The sequence below is a fragment of the Rutidosis leptorrhynchoides genome, chromosome 2 (genome assembly GCF_046630445.1).
Source record: "Rutidosis leptorrhynchoides isolate AG116_Rl617_1_P2 chromosome 2, CSIRO_AGI_Rlap_v1, whole genome shotgun sequence".
NCBI lineage: Eukaryota > Viridiplantae > Streptophyta > Magnoliopsida > Asterales > Asteraceae > Rutidosis > Rutidosis leptorrhynchoides.
The window spans coordinates 66,288,311-66,314,838 of record NC_092334.1 but is presented as its reverse complement, the minus strand read 5'-3'; the positions used below and the strand labels follow the sequence as shown (position 1 = coordinate 66,314,838).

At 31.3% G+C, this 26,528-nt stretch overlaps 1 protein-coding gene across 1 annotated transcript; it reads left to right on the top strand.

Annotated features, from left to right (window-relative positions):
- Positions 1–18,781: 18,781 nt before the first annotated feature.
- Positions 18,782–24,388, top strand: LOC139890968 (bifunctional dihydrofolate reductase-thymidylate synthase 1-like). Its single transcript, XM_071873904.1, has 12 exons — positions 18,782–18,970; positions 19,748–20,223; positions 20,828–21,227; positions 21,338–21,382; positions 21,471–21,536; positions 22,067–22,128; positions 22,227–22,301; positions 22,375–22,540; positions 22,621–22,744; positions 22,835–22,941; positions 23,207–23,342; positions 24,165–24,388. The coding sequence occupies exons 2-11, from the start codon at positions 19,793–19,795 to the stop codon at positions 23,315–23,317; spliced, it is 1,587 nt and encodes a 528-aa protein (XP_071730005.1). The 5' UTR covers positions 18,782–18,970; positions 19,748–19,792; the 3' UTR covers positions 23,318–23,342; positions 24,165–24,388.
- Positions 24,389–26,528: the final 2,140 nt, after the last annotated feature.

The window sequence follows — 26,528 nt, the reverse complement described above, 5'->3', positions numbered from 1 at the left end:
ACTTGGCGACCTTGATTCCCAAATTTCTAATCATATCAATGCTGCAAATAAATGGGAAGAAACCGTCAAAATCCGCACACTAACTAATTCTAAAAAAAAATAAATGGTTAGAAGAAAAAATGTCATATATCGAAAAAGGAAAAAAGAAAACAAAAATGCTAAAACAAAAATCTCGAATTAAATGGGCCCTCGAAGGGACGAAAACTCCAAATACTTTCATAACTATATCAAAAGACGAACAAATAAAAATAACATCCGTTGGCATTACATGAAACAGCACATGGTCCGAAGAACCCACCATTATCAAAATGAAGCATTAACTTATTTTAAATCCATATTTAAATCAAAAAAAAATTAACAAACTATGTTCCTTCGACAATGCATCTCACCTCGAATATATCTCACATTCCGATAATCTGATTCTCGAATCCCATTTTAGCGAAAAAGAAATTTGGGATGCTCTCAACGATTGTGAAAGCTCAAAAGCCCCTGGTCCCGATGGTTTTAATATGAAATTTTTCAAAAAATATTGGGACTTAATCAAGGACGATCTCATCAAGGCTCTTGATTGGTTCTGGGCCAATTCAGAAATCTCAAAGGGCTGCAATGCCTCTTTTTTTACACTTATTCCGAAAAAACCCATTCCCATCGGTTTTAACGAATATCGTCCTATCTGTCTAATCGGTAGTTACTACAAGATTCTAACCAAAATCTTATCAATCCGACTCTCCAAAGTAATCCACAAAGTCATTGGATGTGAATAAACGGCCTTCTTAAAAGGAAGAAACATACTTGACAGCGTACTAATTGCAAACGAAATCATCGACGAATTAAAACATAGAAAACAAAAAGGCCTTATTTTCAAAGTAGACTTCGAAAAAGCGTTCGATTGCATCGACTGGACATTCCTCCTTAACACAATGAGATGTATGGGTTTTGGCAAAAAATGGATCAGCTTTATTAGCGCATGCCTTACCTCTTCTTTTATATCCATTCTCATTAACGGGTCCCCAACCAAAGAATTCATCCCTGAAAGAGGTATAAGACAGGGTGACCTAATCTCTCCTTTCTTCTTTATCATCGCGGCCGAAGGACTTAATATTTTGACCAAAAGAGCGCTATCCATGGGCCATCTTCACGGTCTAAAGATTGGACACGATAATGTTTGTGTAACACACTTACAATATGCCGATGATACAATCTTTTTTGGTGAATGGAACAAAAGAAACGCAAAACACATCTCCAAACTTCTCAAATGTTTTGAAAAAATCTCGGGATTAAAAGTAAATTTTAAAAAAAGTAAACTATATGGAATCGGTGTTCCCCAATCTGAAATTAATCAAATGGCAAATTACATAAACTGTTTGGCTGGCTCTTCTCCTTTCACATATCTCGGACTGCCCATTGGCGTCCCCACCTCCAAAGCCTCATCTTGGAAGCCGATTGTTGAAAAATTTAACAAAAGGCTCTCAGATTGGAAGGCAAAATCCATTTCCTTTGGAGGTCGTTTGACTCTTATCAAGTCCATTCTTAGTAGTATTCCACTATACTATTTTTCACTCTTCCATGCCCCATCTTCCATCCTTAACACACTTGAAGCTAAAAGACGTAAATTCTTTTGGGGTGGGTCCGAATCGGAAAGTAAAATTAACTGGATTAAATGGGAACAAATCATTTTACCACATGACAAAGGGGGTTTAAATGTTGGATCTCTTTTTAGTAAAAACATCTCTCTTCTTTGTAAATGGTGGTGGCGCTTTAAAAACGAGAGTAATTCATTATGGGTTAAAATAATCTCTAGTATATATGAGGCGGGAGGGGGGTTGGATACTAATGTTTCATGCAGGATCATTTCAGGTCGCACAATTTGGAACGAAATTATTAAAGCTGGAAAGATCGCAGACAATCTTAGAGCAAACTTCACATCCTCAATCATCAAAAATATTGGCAGTGGCGAAAGCATAAAATTTTGGAATGATACATGGTGCGGAACTGAACGATTTAGCTCTCAATTTCGAAGACTCTTCATGATTGAAACAAATAAAAATGCATCGGTCGTTGAAAGAATCAATTCTATAAATGGATCATCTCATGGCGTTTGGAGCTGGAAGCGAACGCCAAGAGGACGTCTCCTAAATGAAATAACAGAAATCAACAATCTAATATCGAATGTCTCATTATCCGACCGTCCTGACTCATGGAAATGGGCGTTAGACAATTTCGGTACCTTCACAACAAAATCCCTAACACACCTAATCAATAAACTAAAATTCGGTACAAACACCACCAACATCACATTGAACAGCAATAAATACACCCCTCAAAAAGTTAACATCTTTGCGTGGAGAACCATCCAAAAGAGAATCCCGGTGAGGGTGGAACTTGACAAACGTGGCATAGATCTCGATATCGTACTTTGCCCACTATGCAACACACATGTAGAGACTACCGAACACATCATAATTCATTGCCCTTCCTCCTCGAATATTTGGAATCTTGTCTTAACATGGTGGAATCAACAACAATCGTCGATCACATGCATTGAAGATGCCATTATCAACAAACAATCCTTTACATCATCTGCTTTCGGAAATTCCATATGGCAAGCAACAAAATGGATAGTTTGCTACCTAATTTGGAAGTATAGAAACTTAAAAGTCTTCTCCAAAAAATATTGGGTCCCCGCAACTATCATATCCGAAATACAAACTCAAAGCTTTAGTTGGATCTCCAAGCGTTCTAAAAAGAAACCACTCGCATGGCAACAATGGCTCATAAATCCATCTTCTTATGTTACGACTCCCGCTAATCGAGTCGGCGTCGGCTAATTAGCTTTCCTTATATTGTCTAGAGTTTGGTTACTTTGGTTATGTCCTTTGGCTTATCCTCGAGTTGGCTATTACTGAAATCCATTGATGTATTGTAAAGATAGGTCCTTGTAACCACTTATAGTGTTAATAATAATATTTCTTGCTTTTCAAAAAAAAATCATGTGATGGTAGTTAACGGTCTCACTAGACGGCAGTTTGACGGAGGGACTATCTGAACAACATTATAAAAATCCAGGGATCATATATGTAAAAAACGACAGGATGCCGCATGCAATTTGAGGTAGACCTAAGGGACCAATAAAAAAAAAGTCTTAAAATATATTCGGGTGATGTATGATGATAATTTATAAATCGCTTCATTCCTTTCAATATATTGATTTGAGTATTTCACCTTACACATATCAATGTTTAAGATAAAGTTCTAATTAAGTTACAATCGTTTTTGCTATACAAGTAATCGTTGCATAGAGTTCATCTTTTCATTTTAATTTTAATTATTAAATAAATTATAAAGAGTACAATATATCTTAATTTTAAGACAAAATTACTCCCGTCGTCTTTGAACATATGTCGAAACCACAGGCGTCATCCTCAAAGTTTTTTTTTGTGTGTTCGTCATCACTGAACTTGCATTTTATAACTTGTGTCGTCCTTCTGTTAAATTTCTGTCTCTTTCCTCCGTTAACCTTCGACATGTGCCAAACATGTGAGGGTAATTATGTCATTTTGTCTCTTTGAAAGTTCAGGGACGACCGACGTAATATTGTCTTTTTCCCTTAAATAATTTAATTTATTTGTTCTTTTCTTCTCTTTTCTCTTTTTTCTTTTCTTTTCTTATCACCCTACTTTCGTACCGCTAATGTACTTTATGTTTAATAATGTGACTAGGACGTATGGGTTATTGTGTGGAGTAGTGGTGATGTTGGTTTTGATGTGGGTTGTTAGTGAAATGCTGACGTGACATTTTATTTTTATTTTTTGTTGTGTTCTATTAATTTTTTATATTATTGATATTTTTTATCAATCTTGCCGGCAACAAGAGTATTTCATTGATGCGCGTGAGTATGACTTATCAAAGTTGATTGAGTTTCTTAAGGAAGACCTACCTTTGTTTTTCAAACAGGTTTGGAATTTCAAAATACCCAACGTTCCCGCCTCGCTACTTGAAGATGACCACGATTAGTTTGCTTTGGTAGGGCGAGCATGTACGTTATGAAACAATTAAGCTTTATATCGAATTTAGGGATGAAAGCGAAAATATTGTTGAAAGTGATCGAGATATTCACGATTACGAAGATTGATCAAGGTGTAAGTTGAAGATAGCCGTTAGGAATTAATGTAATCGTTTTAGGAACTAAGTTGTTTTTCCGTTTAGAAAATAATATAATCGTTAGGAATTAAAGCAATAAATGACTATATTTGAAGCGCCCCGTCCTAATCCATCTGGACGAAGTCCATATCAATTACAAACGATTCACAATAGTTGATTACATCGCGAGGTATTTGACCTTTATATGATACATTTTACAAACATTGCATTCGTTTTTAAAAGATAAACTTTCTTTACATCGAAAATTCACAAGCATGCATACCATTTCATAATATTCACTATCCAACTATAATTGACTTAATAATAATCTTGACGAACTCAATGACTCGAATGCAACGTCTTTCGAAATATGCCATGAATGATTCCAAGTAATATCTTTAAAACGAGTAAATGCACAACGGAAGATTTCTTTCATACCTGAGAATAAACATGCTTTAAAGTGTCAACCAAAAGGTTTGTGAGTTCATTAGTTTATCATAAACATTCATTTCCATCATTTTAATAGACCACAAGAATTTCATTTCCAGTTCTCATAAATATACGTCCCATGCATAGAGACAAAAATATCATTCATATGGATTGAACACCTGGTAACCGACATTAACAAGATGCATATAAGAATATCCCCTATCATTCCGGGAAATCCTTCGGACATGATATAAAACAACATCGAAGTACTAAAGTATCCGGTACTTTGGATGGGGTTCGTCGGGCCCATAGATCTATATTTAGGATTCGCGTCAATTAGGCGTGCACTAATTCTCAAAATTAGTGATGTTCCATAATTCTTAGGTTACCAAGTGAAAAGGGGCATATTCGGCTTCGATCATTCAACCATATAATGTAGTTTCGATTACTTGTGTCTATTTCGTAAAACATTTATAAAAATTGAGCATGTATTCTCAGCCCAAAAATATAAAGGGTAAAAAGGCAAATGAAACTCACCTAATGTATTTTGTAGTAAAAATACATATGACGACATTGAACAAGTATAAGGTTGGCCTCGGATTCACGAACCTATATCATTAGTATATATATATTAAAACGTATAATCGTAATCGAACAAATTATTATATCTTAATTTATATATTATATATTTTATTTGTGTTTATATTCAAAATGGTTATTATTTATATAGTTATATTAATATATCCATACTTGTTTAATATTATATTTAAAAATCAATAGTTTATTAATTTGTAAGTATTTATATAAATAATATTAGTAAGTTTGATATATAAAGTTATATGAAATTTTGATATAATTATAATATAAGTAATAGGTATATTTTATGTACAAAATATTTATCTGCTTAAAAAGGTAGTTTTAAAGGTAATATTAATAATCTTAGTATTTAATAATAATACCTATTTTGATAACAAATTTAGTAATAACAATAATAATAATTATAATTATAATTGTAACTAGGGTTATGATAATGATATTAGAAATTACCTAATAGTAATACTCATGATAATACAACTACTAATACTTATAATCATGTTCTTGGTAACAATAATAATAATCTTAGTATTAATATTAATGGTGATAATAATATTTACGGTTATGTTAATAATACTCGTTTTAAATGATAATAATATGTAATGGCATTATTATATTATTATTAATAATTAACTTAACGATAATAATAGTAATAGTAGTTTTTAATAATAACAATACTAATAATTGTAATCACAATAATAATAATGATAATATTTATAATAATACACATGTTAATAATAATAATAACTCTAATATTTATATAATGATACTTAAGTTAATAATAATACATTCATTAGTAATGGTATTAATAATAATAATCATAATACTTGTGATAACAATAATTAATAATAATAATAATAATATAATAATACTAATAATAATAATAATAGAAATAAAAAAATAAAAGATTTATACCCTTTAAAGCTTTATGTAAAAAAATTGCCCACAACGAGACTCGAACCCGCGACCTCCCGCTCTCACACAAACACCTTAACCATCATGCCAAGTCTGTTATTCTGTTTCAAAACTCCTTTTAATTTTATAAGACCCGTATTTATTTCCCTTCCATTTTCATCTTCTTCATCAAACATGAACTAATCAAAATCAAACTAAAATCAATACCGCGAATTACAATTTGGATTAGGACTTTAAATTAAATTGTAAATAATCTGAGTAAGTTACCTTTGTAAAAAAAATATAAAAAATAAAATAAAAAAATAACAGCTTCGCTGCTGTTCTCGGTTCCAAAAAAAAAAATTGATTTCGAAATCTGGAACGTTTTAGATCATTAACACAACTTGAAAAAGGTTAGCAATCATTCATGTAAACTTCTCAAATCCCCAATTGAACTTAATTCATAACAGATAATACTAATTTAATTGATGAACAAAGTTTGACTTTTTGTTGTAAAAACTTTGACTTTGAAATTAATCATCAATATGAAAAATTAAAACTTGATAATTTGCAGATAGTTTGAGTAAGAGATTCTAAACACAACTGCACTTTTACATTTTTGAATTTGATTCTAAATCGAGGTTTTAAAATCTAAGATCAAAAACAGAGGTACAAACTGTATTTTATCTTTTTCTGTTTTAAAAATAACCAGACTAGACTTGTGTTGAATTTTAATTGAAAATACGATAGATAACTGACTGACTTCCCTATTGTTAGTGTGTATCTGGTTTGATTTATAGCCAAAGGTATCGACCACAATTTCAACCAGACGTGAAATAAATAAATAAATAAATAAATAAAACAGATTGAGACACACAACTGATTTTGTTTACATTATGTGATTCCAATTCAATTTGTGATCTGTTTTAGAGACAAAAACAAAAATGGTTTACAATGTTGATTGTAACTTGTAACAAACATGTACGAATTCTTGATTTTATTTTTATATAATTTATATATATAATTAATATTAATAATTAACAAATATAATTATATATTCATAATAATGTTTAAATAACAGTAATGAAACTAATAATAATTATTAATAATAATGTTAAGGATAATGTTAATAATGACAACATTAATGATAATAAATTGTATCTTAATAAAAATAATAATAGTTATAATAATTTTACTAGAAATAATAGTTTTATTAATCATGATAATGTTACAAATTAAAATAAGACAATCATAATAATGCAATACTTGAAGATAATAATTTTTAATATAACACAATAATATTACTATATGCCTATATATATGGAAAGAAATATTATAAGTTTATGTATATATATTATTTACAAATTTCTTATTTTACAATATTTATATATATATATATATATATACATATATGTCTAAACTAATAGCTTCATTACTTAATATATTATTTTACATAAATATTTATAACAACCATTTCATACTATAGTTTTAATAACCTATCAAGTTAATAAAAATATATCTATATATATCTCCATATCAATTTACAATTAGTTGTTCGTGAATCGTCGGAACTAGTCAAAGGTTAACTGAATCTATATAAATAGTTAAAAGATTTTGAGACTCAACCTATCAGACTTTACTTATCGTATCGAAATCATATAAGGATCAACTTTAAATTTGGTCAGAAATTTCCGGGTCATCACAGTACCTACCCGTTAAAGAAATTTCGTCCCGAAATTTGAGTGAGGTGGTCATAGCTAACAATAAAAATGTTTTCATGACGAGTATGAGTTGATAAGTAGAGTTTTATCATCATTGAGTAATATTGATAAAACAATTCGATTACGCAAAGCGTACGAGTGAAGCTATCAAGAGATTGAGATAGAGATTTAACTTTTGACGTAGTCACGGTGGATTTCAGAAAATAAGGTTCGTCTTAACTTTTGACGTCATCTTGGTTGAATTCCGGAATTCAAGGGATATAAAGAAAATCTTGGAATCTATAAGATCTGATTCTTCAGAATATAAGAAAATTAAGATCTCTATAATTAAATACGGTGATCTGCATCGATTACTCTGTCTGATATTTCCATTATAAATTAAACTTTTTCCGTTCCATTATTTTCCACCACTCCCATTTTCTATACTTTCATTCTTAATTCTTACTTCTAAAAGATTTTGAAAATGCTTCATCCAGTTCTAATCATTGATATTTTCCTAATTATCCTTTCTGTCATCCTTCTTTTTAATCTTCCACCAGAAGAATCTGTTTACTTCTACTATTACCTTAGGATGATACTATTCTTAATTCTACCGTGTCTTTATATTGTTATTCGTATTAATATCCACGGTTTGTAATCTCCGTGTTGTTATTGGGCTTTAGATTTTCTCTTATATTTCGGTGTTCATGCTTCTGTCTTCTATAATCATTGTCATCCACAGTTAATGCTCTCTCTTATTTGCTGCGATTTATACCCCCTTTCTATTTCGGAGCTTCATACTTTTGTTTTCTTTTCGCAAGTATTGGTCCAGAATTTGTAGGTATGGAGTTCCGAATGAACTTAATGTTCTAAGCAAGAAAGAACGTAATAGCACGATTTGATTTGTCAAATTACCAGAATCACTGAGAATAGAACTATCAAGAATATATTTTCTTGATATGTTCAGAAGTTAATTTGAATTAAAGAGTTATGTAACATGGCACATGATGACGATATGATCTGTGAATCATCACGTTCCATTAGAAACTCAGCATGACTTACTGTAATATAATCACGTTGATCAAGTGTCATTATATTTTACTAATTCATGCATCAATTTCTTTACATTTCTCCAGAATTTATTCATAAATTAAACTTAGATTTTTCAGAAGTTTCCAATATAATGAAACACAGGAAGCACGAAGAGGTATATAATTTCGAACGAGAATATTTATGAAAATATCCTCAGAAATATCGAAGATATTGATGATGATATTTTGGAATTTCTAAGTTCGATGGTTGATGTGACGATCGCTCCAAATCCATATGGACAATACGTCATTCATTGATTTCATTGCGAGGTATTTGACCTCTATATGATACGTTTTGTAAACATTGCATTCTTTTGAAAAGGCACACCATAAATGAATATTTAAATCAAAGGTTTTTGACATCTGATGATTTCTACATATAGACAATCACCGTAAATAATAGTTTACAATAGTACTTCCGTTGACAATGCAGTCAAAATAAGATACATGGTGATAATTTGGTGAATGCAACGTTTTCTTGAAAAGTATGTCATGTAAGACTCCATGCACATAGCTTATCTAACATATAAGCAACAGCGGAAGACTTCTAGGAAACCTGAGAATAAACATGCTAACAAGTGTCAACACAAAGGTTGGTGAGTTCATAGTTTTAATGTTTCGCATAATCTGTGTATAAAGGTGGATCACAAGATTTCAGTTGTTTCATCCAGAAACGTTTATCAAAATATTCTACAAAATTGAGCACCCTGGTAACTAAACTTAACGTATATATAATTTGTACCCTTTGTATAATCATCTTAATAATACACGCAAACCAATGTGTACGCTTCTCAAATATCATACGTCCATTAAAAGGCTAGTGCTCTAGCTCGGACGGGGATATCAAGCCCTATGGATCCATATACTACTACTCGCGCCCACCAGTTCTTATAACTGGCAGTTAACAGTTACCAAAGCTAAGGGATTTTCGGTTCAAACTCAGTGTAGAATTTAGTATGTACTTGTATCCATTGCGTTTAAAATAAAGTGCATGTATTCTCAGCCCAAAAATATATATTGCAAAAGCAATTAAAAAGGGATCAATGAAACTCACAGTTTAATATTGATATACAATATTGCAGGAAAGCACGTAGACGCATCGGAGATGATAAACACGAGGTTTGATTTGAGAATAATACCCTTGAACATTACCCATAACCTCCTTGGCAATAACCCATAGTTTCCTTAGCTCTAACCCGTTCAAAACTCATTTTGAAAGTGACACTCTCATGACCTCGTCGTAGTATTTTATGTCTAATACTAATATTACTAATAATAATATTAAGATAAATAATAATATTAATCTTAATAATATTAATAATAATAATAATAATAATAATAATAATAATAATAATAATAATAATATATTTATACGGAGGAATATAAGATAGAAGTGAATGAGTAAACAAAAACAGAATTCGATCGAATTTATAGCACTTGGCCTGAAATCCACTGTCATGCGATCGCATGGCTTGGTAGAAGGATTCTCATGCGATCGCATGGGGTCCTTTTCCAGCTCACAAAACTTTTGTCCAAACGTTTGTCGACATAATTTTTATATTAATATATAATATAATTTATATAATTAATTATATATTATATTAAATTCACGTGCATAGTTGACTTGTAATTTTTGTTCTGATATGTCGTATGTCGTCACTCGACTTATGTCCCGGTTCCGGTTTTTCGAATGTCCTTTCGTACGCTGAGAAAACTTGTACATTACATTTTGGGACACGTACCTTAGTCAAAATATAGCCTTAAATTATCCCTAAATTATATCACTCGAAATATAACTTATACATTTGAGTGTTTTAGTCATTTACTTCTATAAATCATCATCTCGCTATTTGTTAAAATACATTTTAAAATAGTGTTTTACTGTAGCAAAGTTATTGTAGCAAAGTCAATTTTCACTGTAGCAATTCACTGTAGCAAATAGTGATTTTCGAAAACACTGTAGCATTTTGGGTACTGTAGCAATTTGAAAATACTGTAGCAAATTAGTGTTTTACTGGTTCATCTTAAATGTTTTAGTTCACTTATCTAAATACCAATCGAATTAACAAATGAATGTTACTATCGTTTACTAAATAACTTGAAATTATATATATGTATATATATGTATTATGTATATATCTTTATTTGATATACATAAATCAGTTTTTAAATACACATTGAAAGTTATTTATAATTAATTTTAATAATAAATATTTCAACTTATCATATATATTCAAATAGATATTTAAACCAATAAGTTTAATGTACGGTATCAAACAATTAGTACATTGTTACTTTTTCAAGTTATAGTATATATGTATCTATTTACATATAATTGTTCGCAAATCGTCGAAAACAACCGAAGGGTATTTAAATATATAAAAGTAGTTCAAAAATTTTGAGATTCAGTTTTACAGACTTTGATTATCTTGTCGGAAATGTTAATCATACAAAGATTAAGTTTAAATTTGGTCAGAAATTTTCGGGTCATCACAGTTGATGGAGAAAGATTTTTCGCAAGATTTTAACATGACTTCGGAGCAAGATATTCTCTAAAGATTTCAACGGATCCAGAATTATCTGGATTCTTTGAATATAGGATATGGTCCTTGTATTTGTCCTTGGTCTCCTTCATGGTTAGCTCAATCCGTTTTCCAGTTCCAACGTTTCTGAGCTTTTCCAACATACTATTCTTTATCATCAAACTTCCGATGACTAAGGTCATTTACGGTTGCCTACAGTTTCTGCTACTTCATTCAGCTTTTTCAAAGTTCAGAGTATTAATTCGCAGACTGGGTGCTTTTCAGAATTTCAGAATGAAAGATCATAGTTCTAAGAGATAAATGTTATATGGATACATATAACTGTTGATGTAGAAACATTGCGAGACTCACAATACAGATTTATTGATTCCCGGTAATTGATATGGCAATTCTTGTTACAAGATGCGGATGAGTATATGATGAGACTTCAATAGATAAATATAGTGATTTGTCGGAGAGATTTAAGCCAAGGAGCAACGAGGTTGCTGGTACGTCTGCTGGTAATATGATGGAATATAAAAAGTTCCCCGGTAACAATAAAAGAGCACACATATATATCAAGGTTATAATAAGGTTGTTTCGAACGAAAAATCAAAGTTGACTTGTTGAAGCTGTGACAAAATTGGCTAATTTGGAAAGAGATTGCAAAGTTATTTTCGGTAATAATAACGGTAAAGGAATTAGCACAGCTACGCGATCTTTTCTTCTGTAGATAACGTGTGGTTGAATTATCCTCTCGATTGAGGTGTTTTCAAGAATCATGAAAGGTTTGAGCGCAGATTGTAATCGTCAAGATACAAATGAGGTTTAAGACGAAATCAAATGGCAAACTTGAAGAATTATTTAGTTTCATATGTTATAATCAATATTTTAATTTATTTTAATTGTCCAATGTCAGCAGTCCACAGTTGATAGTCCACAGTTGATAGCTTAATATATAATACGTATCGTGACCCGTGTACATGTCTCAGACTCGATCACAACTCAAACTATATATATTATTTTAGAATCAACCTCAACCCTGTATAGCTAACTCCAGCATTACTGCATATAGAGTGTCTATGGTTATTCCAAATAATATATATAAATGCGTCGATATGATATGTCAAAACCTTATATACATGTCCCGATATTTAAAGTGCGTAAAAAATAAATAACAGAAATTAAATGATGATAAATAAAGTGCGTAAAGTAAATAACAGAAATTAAATGACGATAAATAAAATTGTGAGAATGTAAATTGCGATAATTAAATTGCGATAAATAAAATGTAATCAGTTAGCTAGGAACAATTAGCTAGGAACAATTAGCGTAGATTCTTAGAAAAATTTCTCATAGTTAATTTGTTTGTTTCTAACAAATTTTATTTTGTCCAATGTTTTCTTCATTATGCCACTTGTTGGATTCTGATAGGTCAAAATCCCAATATGAAATTGGATGAATATGGTTATTCTGTGGTGAACGGATTTGTATATCGGTGGATGTAAGTATGATAGTAAACGACTGTTGAATCAGCTTCGAAGAATGTACAGTGTAACTTATTAATGTGAAATCTGAATATTCCTCGGGTATTACCTACCCGTTAAAATATTTTCACAATTAACACTTTTTACGAAAGAATTTTTAATTACAATCTTTATGAAAACATATATACATATATATTTTCTTCAGATGTAATCATGGATTCATTGAGTTAATATGATATTAAACTCATTTGGTTTACCGTTAGAACTAGAATACATAATCTCTAAAACATTTAGAGATTACTTAATCGCCATGAAGAACGAAGATAATTGATGTAGAACGATACGTAGAACGATGATTATACTCGAGATACAGAATGAGAGGTTGAGGTATGGATTGTTGATGGTACTGGTGCTGTTACTGATGGTACTGTTGGTGCCGGTGATGTTGCTGAAGCTGGTAAATTTTACACCTTGTTTTCCAAATTGATTACTCGAGTGCGAAGCTCGTTGACTTCTTCCATTATTCCGGGATGATTGTCGGTCAGAACGAGCGGATGAATAAGGTTTTGAATCTGAGATAGTATATGATCGTGACGAGATACTCTGGAAATGAGAGAGAAAATGGTGTCTCGAACAGGTTCGCTGGTAAGCGCTTCAGGTTCATTGTCAAGAGGTGAATTCGGTTGGTGGAAAGGATCGCCTTCTTCGCGTCTCTTAAGTCGACTACGAACCCATCAGATGAATTGGGGATGGCTGATTGGTTGATTCATTTCACTTACACTGCTTTCAGAGCTTAGGTGAATATCCATGTCAGAATAGCTGTCGGAATAACTATTGGAATAACTATCGGAATCTGAGGGACTTGAACTGGTTGAGGGATTCATCTCGTAAGATCAGATGAGAGATTTTCGATAAGAAATAGATTATAGGATGTAGATTAGTACTCTGTAATACATAATTTACGTATGCATATATAATACTAAAATCCCATAGTTACGGAGGAATCTACGGAAGCTGTCAGGCAAAGGTAACAATAACAGATACTCTAAGATATGAACTTATCTATACACTGTCTATGCAATAGAGGTAGTAAGACGTGTCTAGACTTTAAGGATGATAAGTAAATAATTTTCGACACTAAATGATAAGCAAAACTTTTGACATGCAGACACGGTCGAAGTCCAGACCCACTAATGCATCTAATCAACTATCAGTTAGACACACTAATGCAAGACCTGGTTCGCTAAGACCACCGCTCTGATACCAACTGAAGCGCCCCGTCCTAATCAATCTGGACGAAGTCCATATCGATTACAAACGATTCAAAATAGTTGATTACATCACGAGGTATTTGACCTCTATATGATACATTTTACAAACATTGCATTCCTTTTTAAAAGATAAACTTTCTTTACATCGAAAATTGACAAGCATGCATACCATTTCATAATATTCACTATCCAACTATAATTGACTTAATAATAATCTTGATGAACTCAATGACTCGAATGCAACGTCTTTCGAAATATGCCATGAATGATTCCAAGTAATATATTTAAAATGAGTAAATGCACAGCGGAAGATTTCTTTCATACCTGAGAATAAACATGCTTTAAAGTTTCAACCAAAAGGTTGGTGAGTTCATTAGTTTATCATAAACATTCATTTCCATCATTTTAATAGACCACAAAAATTTCATTTTCAGTTCTCATAAATATACGTCCCATGCATAGAGACAAAAATATCATTCATATGGATTGAACACCTGGTAACCGACATTAACAAGATGCATATAAGAATATCCCCTATCATTCCGGGAAATCCTTCGGACATGATATAAAACAACATCGAAGTACTAAAGCATCCGGTACTTTGGATGGGGTTCGTCGGTGTGATGACCCGGAAATTTCTGACCAAATTTAAACTTAATCTTTAACGTTTCCGACACGATAAGCAATGTCTATGAAGTTGAATCTCAAAATTTTGAACTATTTAATCACCCTTCGATTGTTCTCAATGATTCGCGAAAAATTATATGTAAATAGATACATATACTGTAATTTGAAAACGTAACAAAGTGTGGAGTATATGATACTGTGCATTAAACTTATTGGTTTGATTATCTGATTTATATATTTAACTACGGAGTTAAAAGATTATGCCAAACGATTGAATGAAAGGATATTTATTGAGTCCCTTAAGGATTATGATATTATTACGGGTCTCTGTTGTGAGGTCCACGTTGATTTGGGAAATCATTCATTTTTAATAGTATTCGGAATAAATGGTAAAGTGTTTGTTTAAATAACGTAATTTGGACACATACAATAATAAGGAATATTAACTGTTAGAATTAGATATATTTGATTTCAGGTTATTTAGTAAACGATAGTAACATTCGATTGATATTTAGATAAGTTAACTAAAACGTTTAAGATGAACAAGTAAAACACTAATTTACTACAGTATTTTTGAATTGCTACAGTACCCGAAAAGCTACAGTGTTTTCGGAAAACACTATTTGCTACAGTAAAACACTATTTGCTACAGTGAAAACGACTTTGCTACAGTGCTACAGTAAAAACTACTTTGCTACATTAAAACACTATTTTGCTATAGTAACGATTTTGCTACAGTGAAAACGACTTTGCTACAGTAAACCACTATTGCTACAGTAACACTATTGCTACAGTATTTTTATGTCGACGAACTAGCAAACAAAAGCGGATCAGGCGGCCATGCGATCGCATGGCAAAAGCACTGAAAACTCATGCGATCGCATGGGGTACTGTTTCAAGTCACATATTATAAAAACTCGATCTGGTGCCATTTCTTTACTCATTCAAATATTACTCTGTATTATATTATTATTATTATTATTATTATTATTATTATTATTATTATTATTATTATTATTATTATTATTATTATTATTATTAATCTTAATTAGTAGTATTATTATTAATTAGTATTATACATAAAATACTACGACGAGGTCATGAGCGTGTCACTTTCAAAATGGTTTTCAAGCGGGATAGAGCTAAGAAAATTATGGGTTATTGTCAAGGAGGTTATGGGTAATGTTCGGGGGTATATTTGTGAATCAAACCTAGTGTTTATCATCTCTATTGCGTCTACGTACTTTCCTACAATATTGAATCTCGATATTGATACGTAAGCACTCATATTTTATCTTTTATATATTAATTGTGTATCCATGTCTAGTGCTCGAGTATATATATTTATACATGCTTATATGCTAAATTTCGTCGTTAAACAGTTTATGATGAATCACGAATTAAATACATATATTACTGGTAAAAGGTATATGATATGCACGTTTTTGGAAAGCTGGCGAAAAATCAATGACTTTTCATTTAGATATCGAATAGTTTCGATGAACGGATTAAGAGATATGATCAAATGAATTATGATTGACGTTAATTGAAATTGCTTTTGAATCTGCAATTAAGATTTAAACAACTTGTTTACGAGATTGATAAAATGGATTTTTTTACCAACCAAGTAAATGAATCCTTATATAAGGTACGTCTCGTTTTGTTGAACTATTGTCAAAATTGACTTTTTGAAACGACTTTGGATAACTTTTGTATGTCGATCTCGAGCATTAGGATTGTGATACACTATGACCTGACCTAGCTTGATAGACATTTATTGACCAGCATATGTTCTCTAGGTTGAGATCTACGGTTATTTGGTAATTCGAGTTTCGGTCACATTTTGGTGAACGACTTTATATGCTGCTAAGGTGAGTTTCATTTGCTCCCTTTTTAATTGCTTTTGCAATCTATATTTTTTGGCTGAGAATACATGCAATTTATTTTAAACGCAATGGACACAAGTACATACTAAATTCTACACTGAGTTTGAACCGAAAATTCCTTAGCTTTGGTAACTAGTAACTGCCAGTTATAAGAACTGGTGGGCGCGAGTAGTAGTATATGGATCCATATGGCTTGATATCCCCGTCCGAGCTAGAGCACTAGCCTTTTAACTACAAACTGTATTTTATCTTTTTCTGTTTTAAAAATAACCAGACTAGACTTGTGTTGAATTTTAATTGAAAATACGATAGATAACTGACTGACTTCCCTATTGTTAGTGTGTATCTGGTTTGATTTATAGCCAAAGGTATCGACCACAATTTCAACCAGACGTGAAATAAATAAATAAATAAATAAATAAATAAATAAATAAAACAGATTGAGACACACAATGGATTTTGTTTACATTCTGTGATTCCAATTCGATTTGTGATCTGTTTTAGAGACAAAAACAAAAATGGTTTACAATGTTGATTGTAACTTGTAACAAACATGTACGAATTCTTGATTTTATTTTTATATAATTTATATATATAATAATTAATATTAATAATTAACAAATATAATTATATATTCATAATAATGTTTAAATAATAGTAATGGAACTAATAATAACTATTAATAATAATGTTAAGGATAATGTTAATAATGACAACATTAATGATAATAAATTGTATCTTAATAAAAATAATAATAGTTATAATAATTTTACTAGAAATATTAGTTTTATTAATCATGATAATGTTACAAATTAAAATAAGACAATCATAATAATGCAATACTTGAAGATAATAATTTTTAATATAACACAATAATATTACTATATGCCTATATATATGGAAAGAAATATTATAAGTTTATGTATATATATTATTTACAAATTTCTTATTTTACAATATACATATATATATATATATATATATATATATATATATATATATATATATATATATATATATATATATATATATATATATATATATATATATATATATGTCTAAACTAATAGTTTCATTACTTAATATATTATTTTACATAAATATTTATAACAACCATTTCATACTATAGTTTTAATAACCTATCAAGTTAATAAAAATATATCTATATATATCTCCATATCAATTTACAATTAGTTGTTCGTGAATCGTCGGAACTAGTCAAAGGTTAACATAATCTATATAAATAGTTTAAAGATTTTGAGACTCAACCTATCAGACTTTGCTTATCGTGTCGAAATCATATAAGGATCAAGTTTAAATTTGGTCGGAAATTTCCGGGTCGTCACAATATTGTAAGGAATCACATTATTAAACATAAAATACATTAATTAAAATTACTAAAACATAAGATTTCATAATTTAAATAAAAAGATACATAACAAATAATTAATTATTAATTAGCGGTACGAAAGTAAGGTGATAAGAAAAGAAAAGAAAAAGAGAAAAGAAAAGAAAAAAGAAAACGATAAGAAAAAATAAATTAAATTATTCAAGGGAAAAAGACAAAATTACATCGGTCGTCCCTGAACTATCAAAGAGAGAAATGACAGAATTGCCCTCACATGTTTGACACCTGCTGAAGGTTAACGGAGGAAAGAGACGGACAGTTAACAGAAGGACGACACAAGTTATAAAATGCAAGTTCAGTGACGATGAACGCAAAAAAAAGAAAAACTTTGAAGACAACACCTATGATTTCGGTATATATTCAAGGACGACGGGATAAGTTTGTCTATTTTAACTTTTATAATATAAAATGATTAATTTTTGTGTAAAAAGTGTAGATCGGCAGGGACACCTTAACCATGTGTTGCCTTCGGCAACCCACCAAGCCAACTCCGTAATAGCCGGATGCCTGTAAAATACCTCCCCCAAAACCCAACAATTGCGTGCAAGCCGAGTGATTCGAACCTGCGCCCCATTTTTGTGTAAGGGGTAAACAACTGCGGGCCCAGAAATCATAGGCAACGGGTAACACTGAAGCACTGCTTCGTTGGTAAAATGATTAATTTTTTAGTTTCGTGCGTGTGTGTTTTCCGCCATTTCTCCCAAAAATCCCCCTTTTTCCCCCTCTTAACCCGGCGCAATGCTTTTATAAATACCGCTTATTTTCCGCTACTCGTTTTCACACTTTTTCCTAATTCCGTCTCTCATCAATTACTACTGATTGAGACTCACACACACACACACCAAACTCACACACACACACACACTGTTTGCAAATAATTTCAACACAATTTCGTACATTTCACGCTTCATTCATCGATCGGTAATCTTCTTCTTTTCCTTTTTCCATTTCGTTTTTTTAATTTATTCAGTTCGATTGTTGTGAATTTAACTATCGCGGTGTTGGTAGTTAGTAATTTTGACATAATGCAGTTCAATTTTGTTGATACTTTTTGTTAGGTTTTGTATATTAGTCTGTTGTTATCATTATTATATGTTTTTGGAAGGGAATGGTATTGGAGAATCAATTTAATTTTGATATGATTAGTATAATTGTTATTATAATGATGATGTTGTTGATATGGCTGTAGATTATTTGATTTTGGTTTGGATAATGATGCGTGTTACACACTGAACATATACCATCATAATATGGAGTATATTAGAGTATAATATAATATATAATTGGGTGATGATTCTAACACACCTTTTTTTATCCTTACACACCTATTTTAACCTTTTACTCTTCTAATAATACTCCATTGTGTGAGGATTAAAAAAGTGTGTGTGAGAATCATCCCATAATTATAATTATATTATATAATATAGTATAATAATATAATAATATAATATAATAGAAATTGTTATAATAGTAGAAAAATGAATTTATTTGGTGGTTGGGCATATTCGTATGTTTTATTGTTGTTAACAGATACTATTTCTTGTCATGTTAATTATAAATGTATCAACAATTAATAATTCTACCTTGAAAGTAATTGTCAGTAGGAATGTGTATTTTTGTGTTAACTGCATCTGTAATTAGAGGAATAAGTAAATAACTTAAGTAATTTTCATTGTCATGCTCTTATTGTTTATACAGAAAACTGGACTTTTAAGTCTGTCCCTGGCTGTTAATAATCTATTAATGGCTGGTGAAACACTTGTGGGCGTATGCAATGGCACTATCAGCACACCACCTCCCGAACCTCGGAGGACTTATCAAGTTGTAGTTGCTGCAACTCGTGCTATGGGTATCGGCAAGAATGGGAAATTGCCTTGGAGTTTGCCTTCTGACCTTAAATTCTTTAAGGATATAACTATGAGTACATTGGATCCAGCTAAGAAAAATGCGGTCGTAATGGGAAGAAAAACTTGGGAAAGCATACCGCTAGAGCATCGTCCCTTGACTGGTCGACTCAATGTTGTTCTAACCCGTTCGGGTAGTTTTGACATTGCAACTGCAGAGAATGTTTTAATTTGTGGTAGCCTGGTCTCTGCGTTGGAATTATTAGCATCTTCTCCCTATTGTCTATCTATCGAGAAGGTGTTTCTTATTGGTGGTGGCGAGATCCTAAGGTTTGTACCAACTATGCTGTATATTTATTTCTAGCAGCAGTTACCTTTATGACCCACCCACATATTAATTGGTTGGTTTGGGTGATGGGTCAAATGGGTAAATAATTGATAAAAAAGAAATGGGTCGATGTGGTAAACGGGTCTAAAGTTGGCTAAAATGTTTGTTTAATGCACAAAATTGTATACAAAGTACAAAGTATTATTGAATGTATTTATTTATTTTTTCGAAAGGCAAACTCTCTCTATCTCTCTCTCACACACACACACACACCCCTAATAATATGTTATTATTATATATACACCACGAAATGTCCTAAGCAGGACTCGAACCCTCAACCTCAAGGTTGTAAGTGTGACCTTGATACCGATGATACCACCAAGCCATTGACTCTTTGGTGAAAGTATTTATATAATGCATGTACAACTTTTAACAAAAAGTGGCTTAGGCCAAACCAACCTGACCCTAACCAATTTTTACACGTGCCTCAAATTCATGTTGACCCAAACTGTTTTTCAACCGTTACCCAACTCGCCCCATTTGCTACATCTAATCAAGAGGTTTCTTTTTCAATTTGTCTGTACTTAGCTACTAGCTTTATTGCAGGGAGTCCTTAAATGGTAGTGGCTGTGATGCTATCCATATTACTGAAATTGAAGCAGACTTTGATTGTGACACTTTTATCCCTGCTATCGATACTTCACAATTCCAGCCATGGTACTCCTCATTCCCATCAGTGGAGAAAGGAGTCCGCCATTGTTTCACTACTTATGTTCGTGTGAAGAATTCTGAAACTGATACACCTATTAAGACTAATGGCTTGTTGTCTGATAGTAGCTCACACTCAACAACGTTTGATGTGAGGATGTTCTCTTTCTTGCCCAAAAAGATATTTGAGAAGCACGAGGAGTACCTTTACTTGAAACTAGTGGATGACATCATTTATAATGGTGCTTTGAAGGGTGACCGTACTGGAACTGGTACTTTGTCTAAGTTTGGCTGCCAGGTACTTACTTCAAGCTCGTTTTATGCAAAGATTAAATCAAGTTATCCTTGTGTAATGAAGGTTTAAGTTATTTCTCTGATACATTTAATTGTTTTCTTTACTGCCACTAGATGCGTTTCAATCTGCGAAAGTCTTTTCCGCTTCTTACAACCAAGGTATGTGTCTTTTTAATGAAAGAACTCATGTTACATGCTTGTCTCCATTTTACTATATTCCATGACATCAACAATTTTGTTTCTACAGAAAGTTTTTTGGCGTGGAGTTGTGGAAGAACTTTTGTGGTTTATCAGTGGGTCAACAAGTGCAAAGGTAATCTTATTCGCATAACAGTTTTCGACCCATTTCACCTGTCTTGTTTAAGTTAAAAGTTCACAGACCTATATGAATACTGAAGGATTGTTGTTTTTCATCGTTTAATAGAAACATGTGAAGAACTCATCTCTATGTGTGTTCAACTTTATGCATCAGATTGTTATTTTGATGGTCTAAACGTCATGCTATTATGACCAAAGTGCCAGTTTACATATTTGCTATATCCTTTGTGCAAGGATAATCCTGAGCATACATATCAGTTTTCTTTTGTGCTGCTGTTATCTTTTGAAAGCAGTAGAAAAAATACCTTTAGTTCTGCACATTTGTGATATTTGTCTTGTTAATGTTCTAACAAACATGTATTTACCTTTTCTGTCTTCAAACCCAATTGAAAATCATTTAGACCTGAGTTCCAGACCTGACATATGCAAAATATCATTTTTCGTCATTATATGTTTCGGCATAAATTCTGTTTGTGTTTCCAACTTTGAGAAACTTTCTTGGCGACTCACGCCTATGGTTATCAGGTCTTACAAGATAAGGGCATTCATATATGGGATGGCAATGCATCCAGAAATTACTTAGACAGGCAAGTGCACAGTTGCACACCTTTTACTTGCCTACTCGCACGAGCTTTATATCTTCTAATTTTGTTTTATATTTATCTATTTTTATAATATACTGCAGTATTGGTTTGGTGGATAGAGAAGAAGGTGACCTGGGACCGGTATACGGATTTCAGTGGAGACACTTTGGTGCCAGGTTAAAACATTAAATATGTAATTACAATAATTTGATAAAGAACATAATTACTTATAAACATTCGTATTTACAGGTATACTAACATGCATGCTGACTACACTGGCCAAGGCTTTGATCAATTGCTTGATGTTATTGACAAGATAAAAAATAATCCAGATGACCGTCGCATTATTCTTTCTGCATGGAACCCTTCAGATCTCAAGCAGATGGCACTTCCACCTTGTCACATGTTTGCACAGGTTTGTGTTGGAATGGTTTGTTCATATTAATTTGCTTCTTATCGACCCCTAAGTAACACATAGCTGTTTAATTTATGCAGTTCTATGTAAATCAAGGAGAGTTATCTTGTCAAATGTATCAGCGATCTGCAGATATGGGTCTGGGTGTTCCGTTTAACATAGCATCATATGCCCTTTTGACATGCATGATTGCCCATGTTTGTGGTATGTATATTTGTAAATGCATTTGCTACAGTTTATGTTGATTCATCTGAATTAATATGCATGAATATGGATTTGATCTTACAAATGCAGATCTTGTTCCTGGTGATTTTGTCCATGTTCTTGGTGATGCTCATGTCTATAGCACACATGTCAGGCCTCTGCAGGACCAGCTTCAAAAGCTGCCTAAACCTTTTCCTGTAAGTATAATTATATGTAGAGGTGACAAGATGGGCGATGGACAATTCATTTAGGTCAAAACTGGTCATATGGATATGTTATTTCGTCCAACGAAACCTAAAAGTTAACAAAAAAGCCCAAATTGACCTGGTTTCGTTCATTTGGGCCAAATCAACCCTACCCATCTCCCCTTTAGTGTTGTGATGTCTACTCTCTGTGTTGAATAGTTTATTTTTATGGTCTTATATTTTGAGCGTGTTTAAGAAGAGAACATTTGGTTTTCAGATATTGAAGATCAATTCTGAGAAGAAGGATATAGATGCTTTTGTGTCTGAAGATTTCAAACTTGTTGGTTACGATCCTCACCAAAAAATAGAAATGAAAATGGCAGTATAGAGATACCTTCTATCTTCCGATTTTGGTAAGAAAAATATAAACTATAGTCCTCATTAAAACTTGTATATACGCCTAATGGTTTTGCAGTTATTATTTAATCAAATTTGTTAATTGTCATATTTGCCACCTCCAATGATTCGTGCACATAAAAAGTTTCTATATACACCGAGTTCACTCAAAACTTGTCATTACCGGCTATATCTGAGACTGTTAAGTAGAGGTGTGGGATAATAGGCAGTGCGTAATGGGTCACAATGGGCTAGGTTGATCCGAAAATTATTTTGTTTCTAACTTCTATCAGTACGTCACAATGGGCTGGGTTGACTCATTTGGCTCGTTTTCTTTGAACCCAATTCTGTTGATTATATATGTTTGATCTATATGGACGAAACATAAGCCAAATGCTCTAATTTCAAAGTTAATTGGTTAAAAATGCCACCTTTAATGTAAAAGTTTTTTAATATGGTGAAAAAGTCATTTTTATTGCACCATTTGACACATGTTTTTCGACATTTCTATAATTCATATATATATATATTATTATTATTGCAAAGCCTTACTAATCTGCTAATAGTGGAAATCACATTAAAATATACTTTCTAATCTACGAGTGGACAGAATCAATTCTATTGACTTTCAGGTTTAAAGCTTTACATCTAGTGCCTTAGTTCTTAGTCAGCCAATAGCCCAACATGTTGCTTTTAATGTCGAAAAGCATCTCCATTTTCTTTCTTTTTATAAAGATGTTATTATGGGTTGGTAGAAGAAGATACCCATCTACTGTAAACAGTATGCAAATTGAGTTATGAATTTTGATTCTCTAACAGTGTGTAATCTTTACCTGCAGGCACAATTATATGTGGTCTCTTGACGCCGAGTTTTTACCTAACGGTGTGGTTATGCTGAACCTATTATTATCTACATAGTAACCGGGAATCCTTTAGTTTTATCATACAGTTTACGGATGCTAAGGTGATTTGGTATGTAGTGATGTTTTGTCTTCAAAGATTATTTTAACATAATGTGTTATGACTTGTGCTACTTGTACCTTGATTGTGCCTTGTTATGAAAAAAGTAGACTTTGGTGTCCCTTAATCTAAATCTTCTTGGGAAATTTGTCTTGACCCACTGACAAGGGATATGGGTCACATTTGAGTCATAAATGAACTCCACTTTCTTAAAACATACCAAGTAGTAGTAATTTTTCCAAAGAATAACAAGTTGGAATGCTGTAGAGTTATCAGGGACTCAGGGTGTCTATTTGATCAATTTACTTTCACTTTGTGTTTTCAGGATTCATTATAAGAAATGGCCATTTGGCATCAGGACTTTAAAAAAATATTCCCTTTCATTATCTACTTTTAAAAGGAAATTAGTCTAAACAAGATAATATAAAATAATAAAATTTATAATATTACTTTTTTGCTTAATGGTTTAAGATTTTTTTGTTTTTGAGTTACAGTATACACAAGGGGGTTCAACTTGCACAAAATGTTTGAGCTAAGAGGATGATCTATTTAAAACTATTAAAACAAACTTATTTTTTAGAATGTATTTGGATAAAACAGCGTCCACCGGTTCACTATATGAGCTGGTCTTATTATTTGTCATGCGGATGTAATTAAAACAATAAATAATGAAAGAAACACTTTATTAATTTATGGATATTTTCAATTATAGCCTTAAACTTTTGTTATGCCAGTTTAATTATAATTGTTCACTTTGAAATTACACAAATTTTTAGATAGTTTTTCACCCATTAATCGTTTAAAAAATAAAGTAGACAATCAATTTGGCATGGCTGATAATAAAAGTTAAAACTAAAAACAATTCTTACAAAACGAATGCTAATATAAACACTATTTTAACCACGAATACACTTAACAATCATATATGGATGTGTGTGTGTGTGTGTGTGTGTGTTTTTATGTGAAATCTTAAAATTGAAAGAATAACTTCATTTCACTATAGTTTCTCTTCAATACCACCCAAAAGCCACTTTATGTTACATCTTACATTTTGAAATACTTATTTGTTCTATGTTAGTTGTTAACATGAAAAACTTGTTTTATGAATTATTGTAATTGAATCACTTACAAAATTTATAATAAGTAAACATTTTAATTGAGTATTTTAGTTGTTAAATATAGTTAAAAAAGAAAGAAAGATAAAGTAACAACTAAATTATTCACGGATGATGTTGTCTAAAACACACTCAGTAACACGAATTAATCCACGAACATATAAAATTGTTCCATCTCATAACTTCAATCCCTCAACCTCATAGTTGAAAATACCAACTTGATATGGCTAGGCTAATGATTATTTGATGACCATAAGGATAATTTAAATTAAAAAAATATATTTAGAAATGCAACTAGTTTTTCTAGCTAACCACGTGAACGAATTGTATAATTTTTCTTGTATATATATATGTACATTTACTACTATTATTAAATTATATCTATCTATACATTATATAAAGCGCGTGATAATAATCCTACGTGTCAACTCCTGATTAATTCTTGTCACGTGTCAACTCCCCCTTTATTCTTGTCACGTGTCAGTCTATCAGTTATTAATATATATTAATTGAATTATTAAATTTCCTAATTTAATTTAATATACAAATTTAATTACCTAAAATATTATATTATATTAATATTAACAACAATAGATGTTATGATTATATAAATTAATAATACTATATATTATAGGTATTGATTATTATTAAAATTGTTTTGAATGATCATAAATAATATTTTTTTAAACAATAATTTATTTAATATTAATATATATATATATATATATATATATATATCGTTCTAATATATAGAGTCTTAAAATACATTAAGATTAAGGTAGGAAGCCATAAAATTTTGACACATGTCCACTAATATTAATGGAATAGTTTATAGATTGAAAGCGTGATTTAGTCAAATACAAAAAAGTTAAATAAGGAGAACATTTTAACTATCGTATCATTCCACTTAGTCTGATCGTCCTCCTACTAATTAGGAATTTGTTTGTGAAGCATTGTTAATATGCAAAGATATACTCCAATTGTTACATCATTTTTTAAAATTTTTATCCTTCAGAAACTGAATAATTATATAAATCTATTTTCTAATAGTTATATACATCAAAGAGTGTATCTTGTATCATCATGTATCTTGTATCATCATGTATGTATCATAATGAATAATGAATC

Coding starts and splice junctions, on each gene's coding strand:
- LOC139890968 (XM_071873904.1), top strand. CDS start 19,793: ATGGCTGGTGAAACACTTGTGGGCGTATGCAATGGCACTATCAGCACA. Junction 22,129..22,226: donor TCCAGAAATTACTTAGACAG/GCAAGTGCACAG, acceptor AATATACTGCAG/TATTGGTTTGGTGGATAGAG. Junction 22,541..22,620: donor CTTGTCACATGTTTGCACAG/GTTTGTGTTGGA, acceptor TAATTTATGCAG/TTCTATGTAAATCAAGGAGA.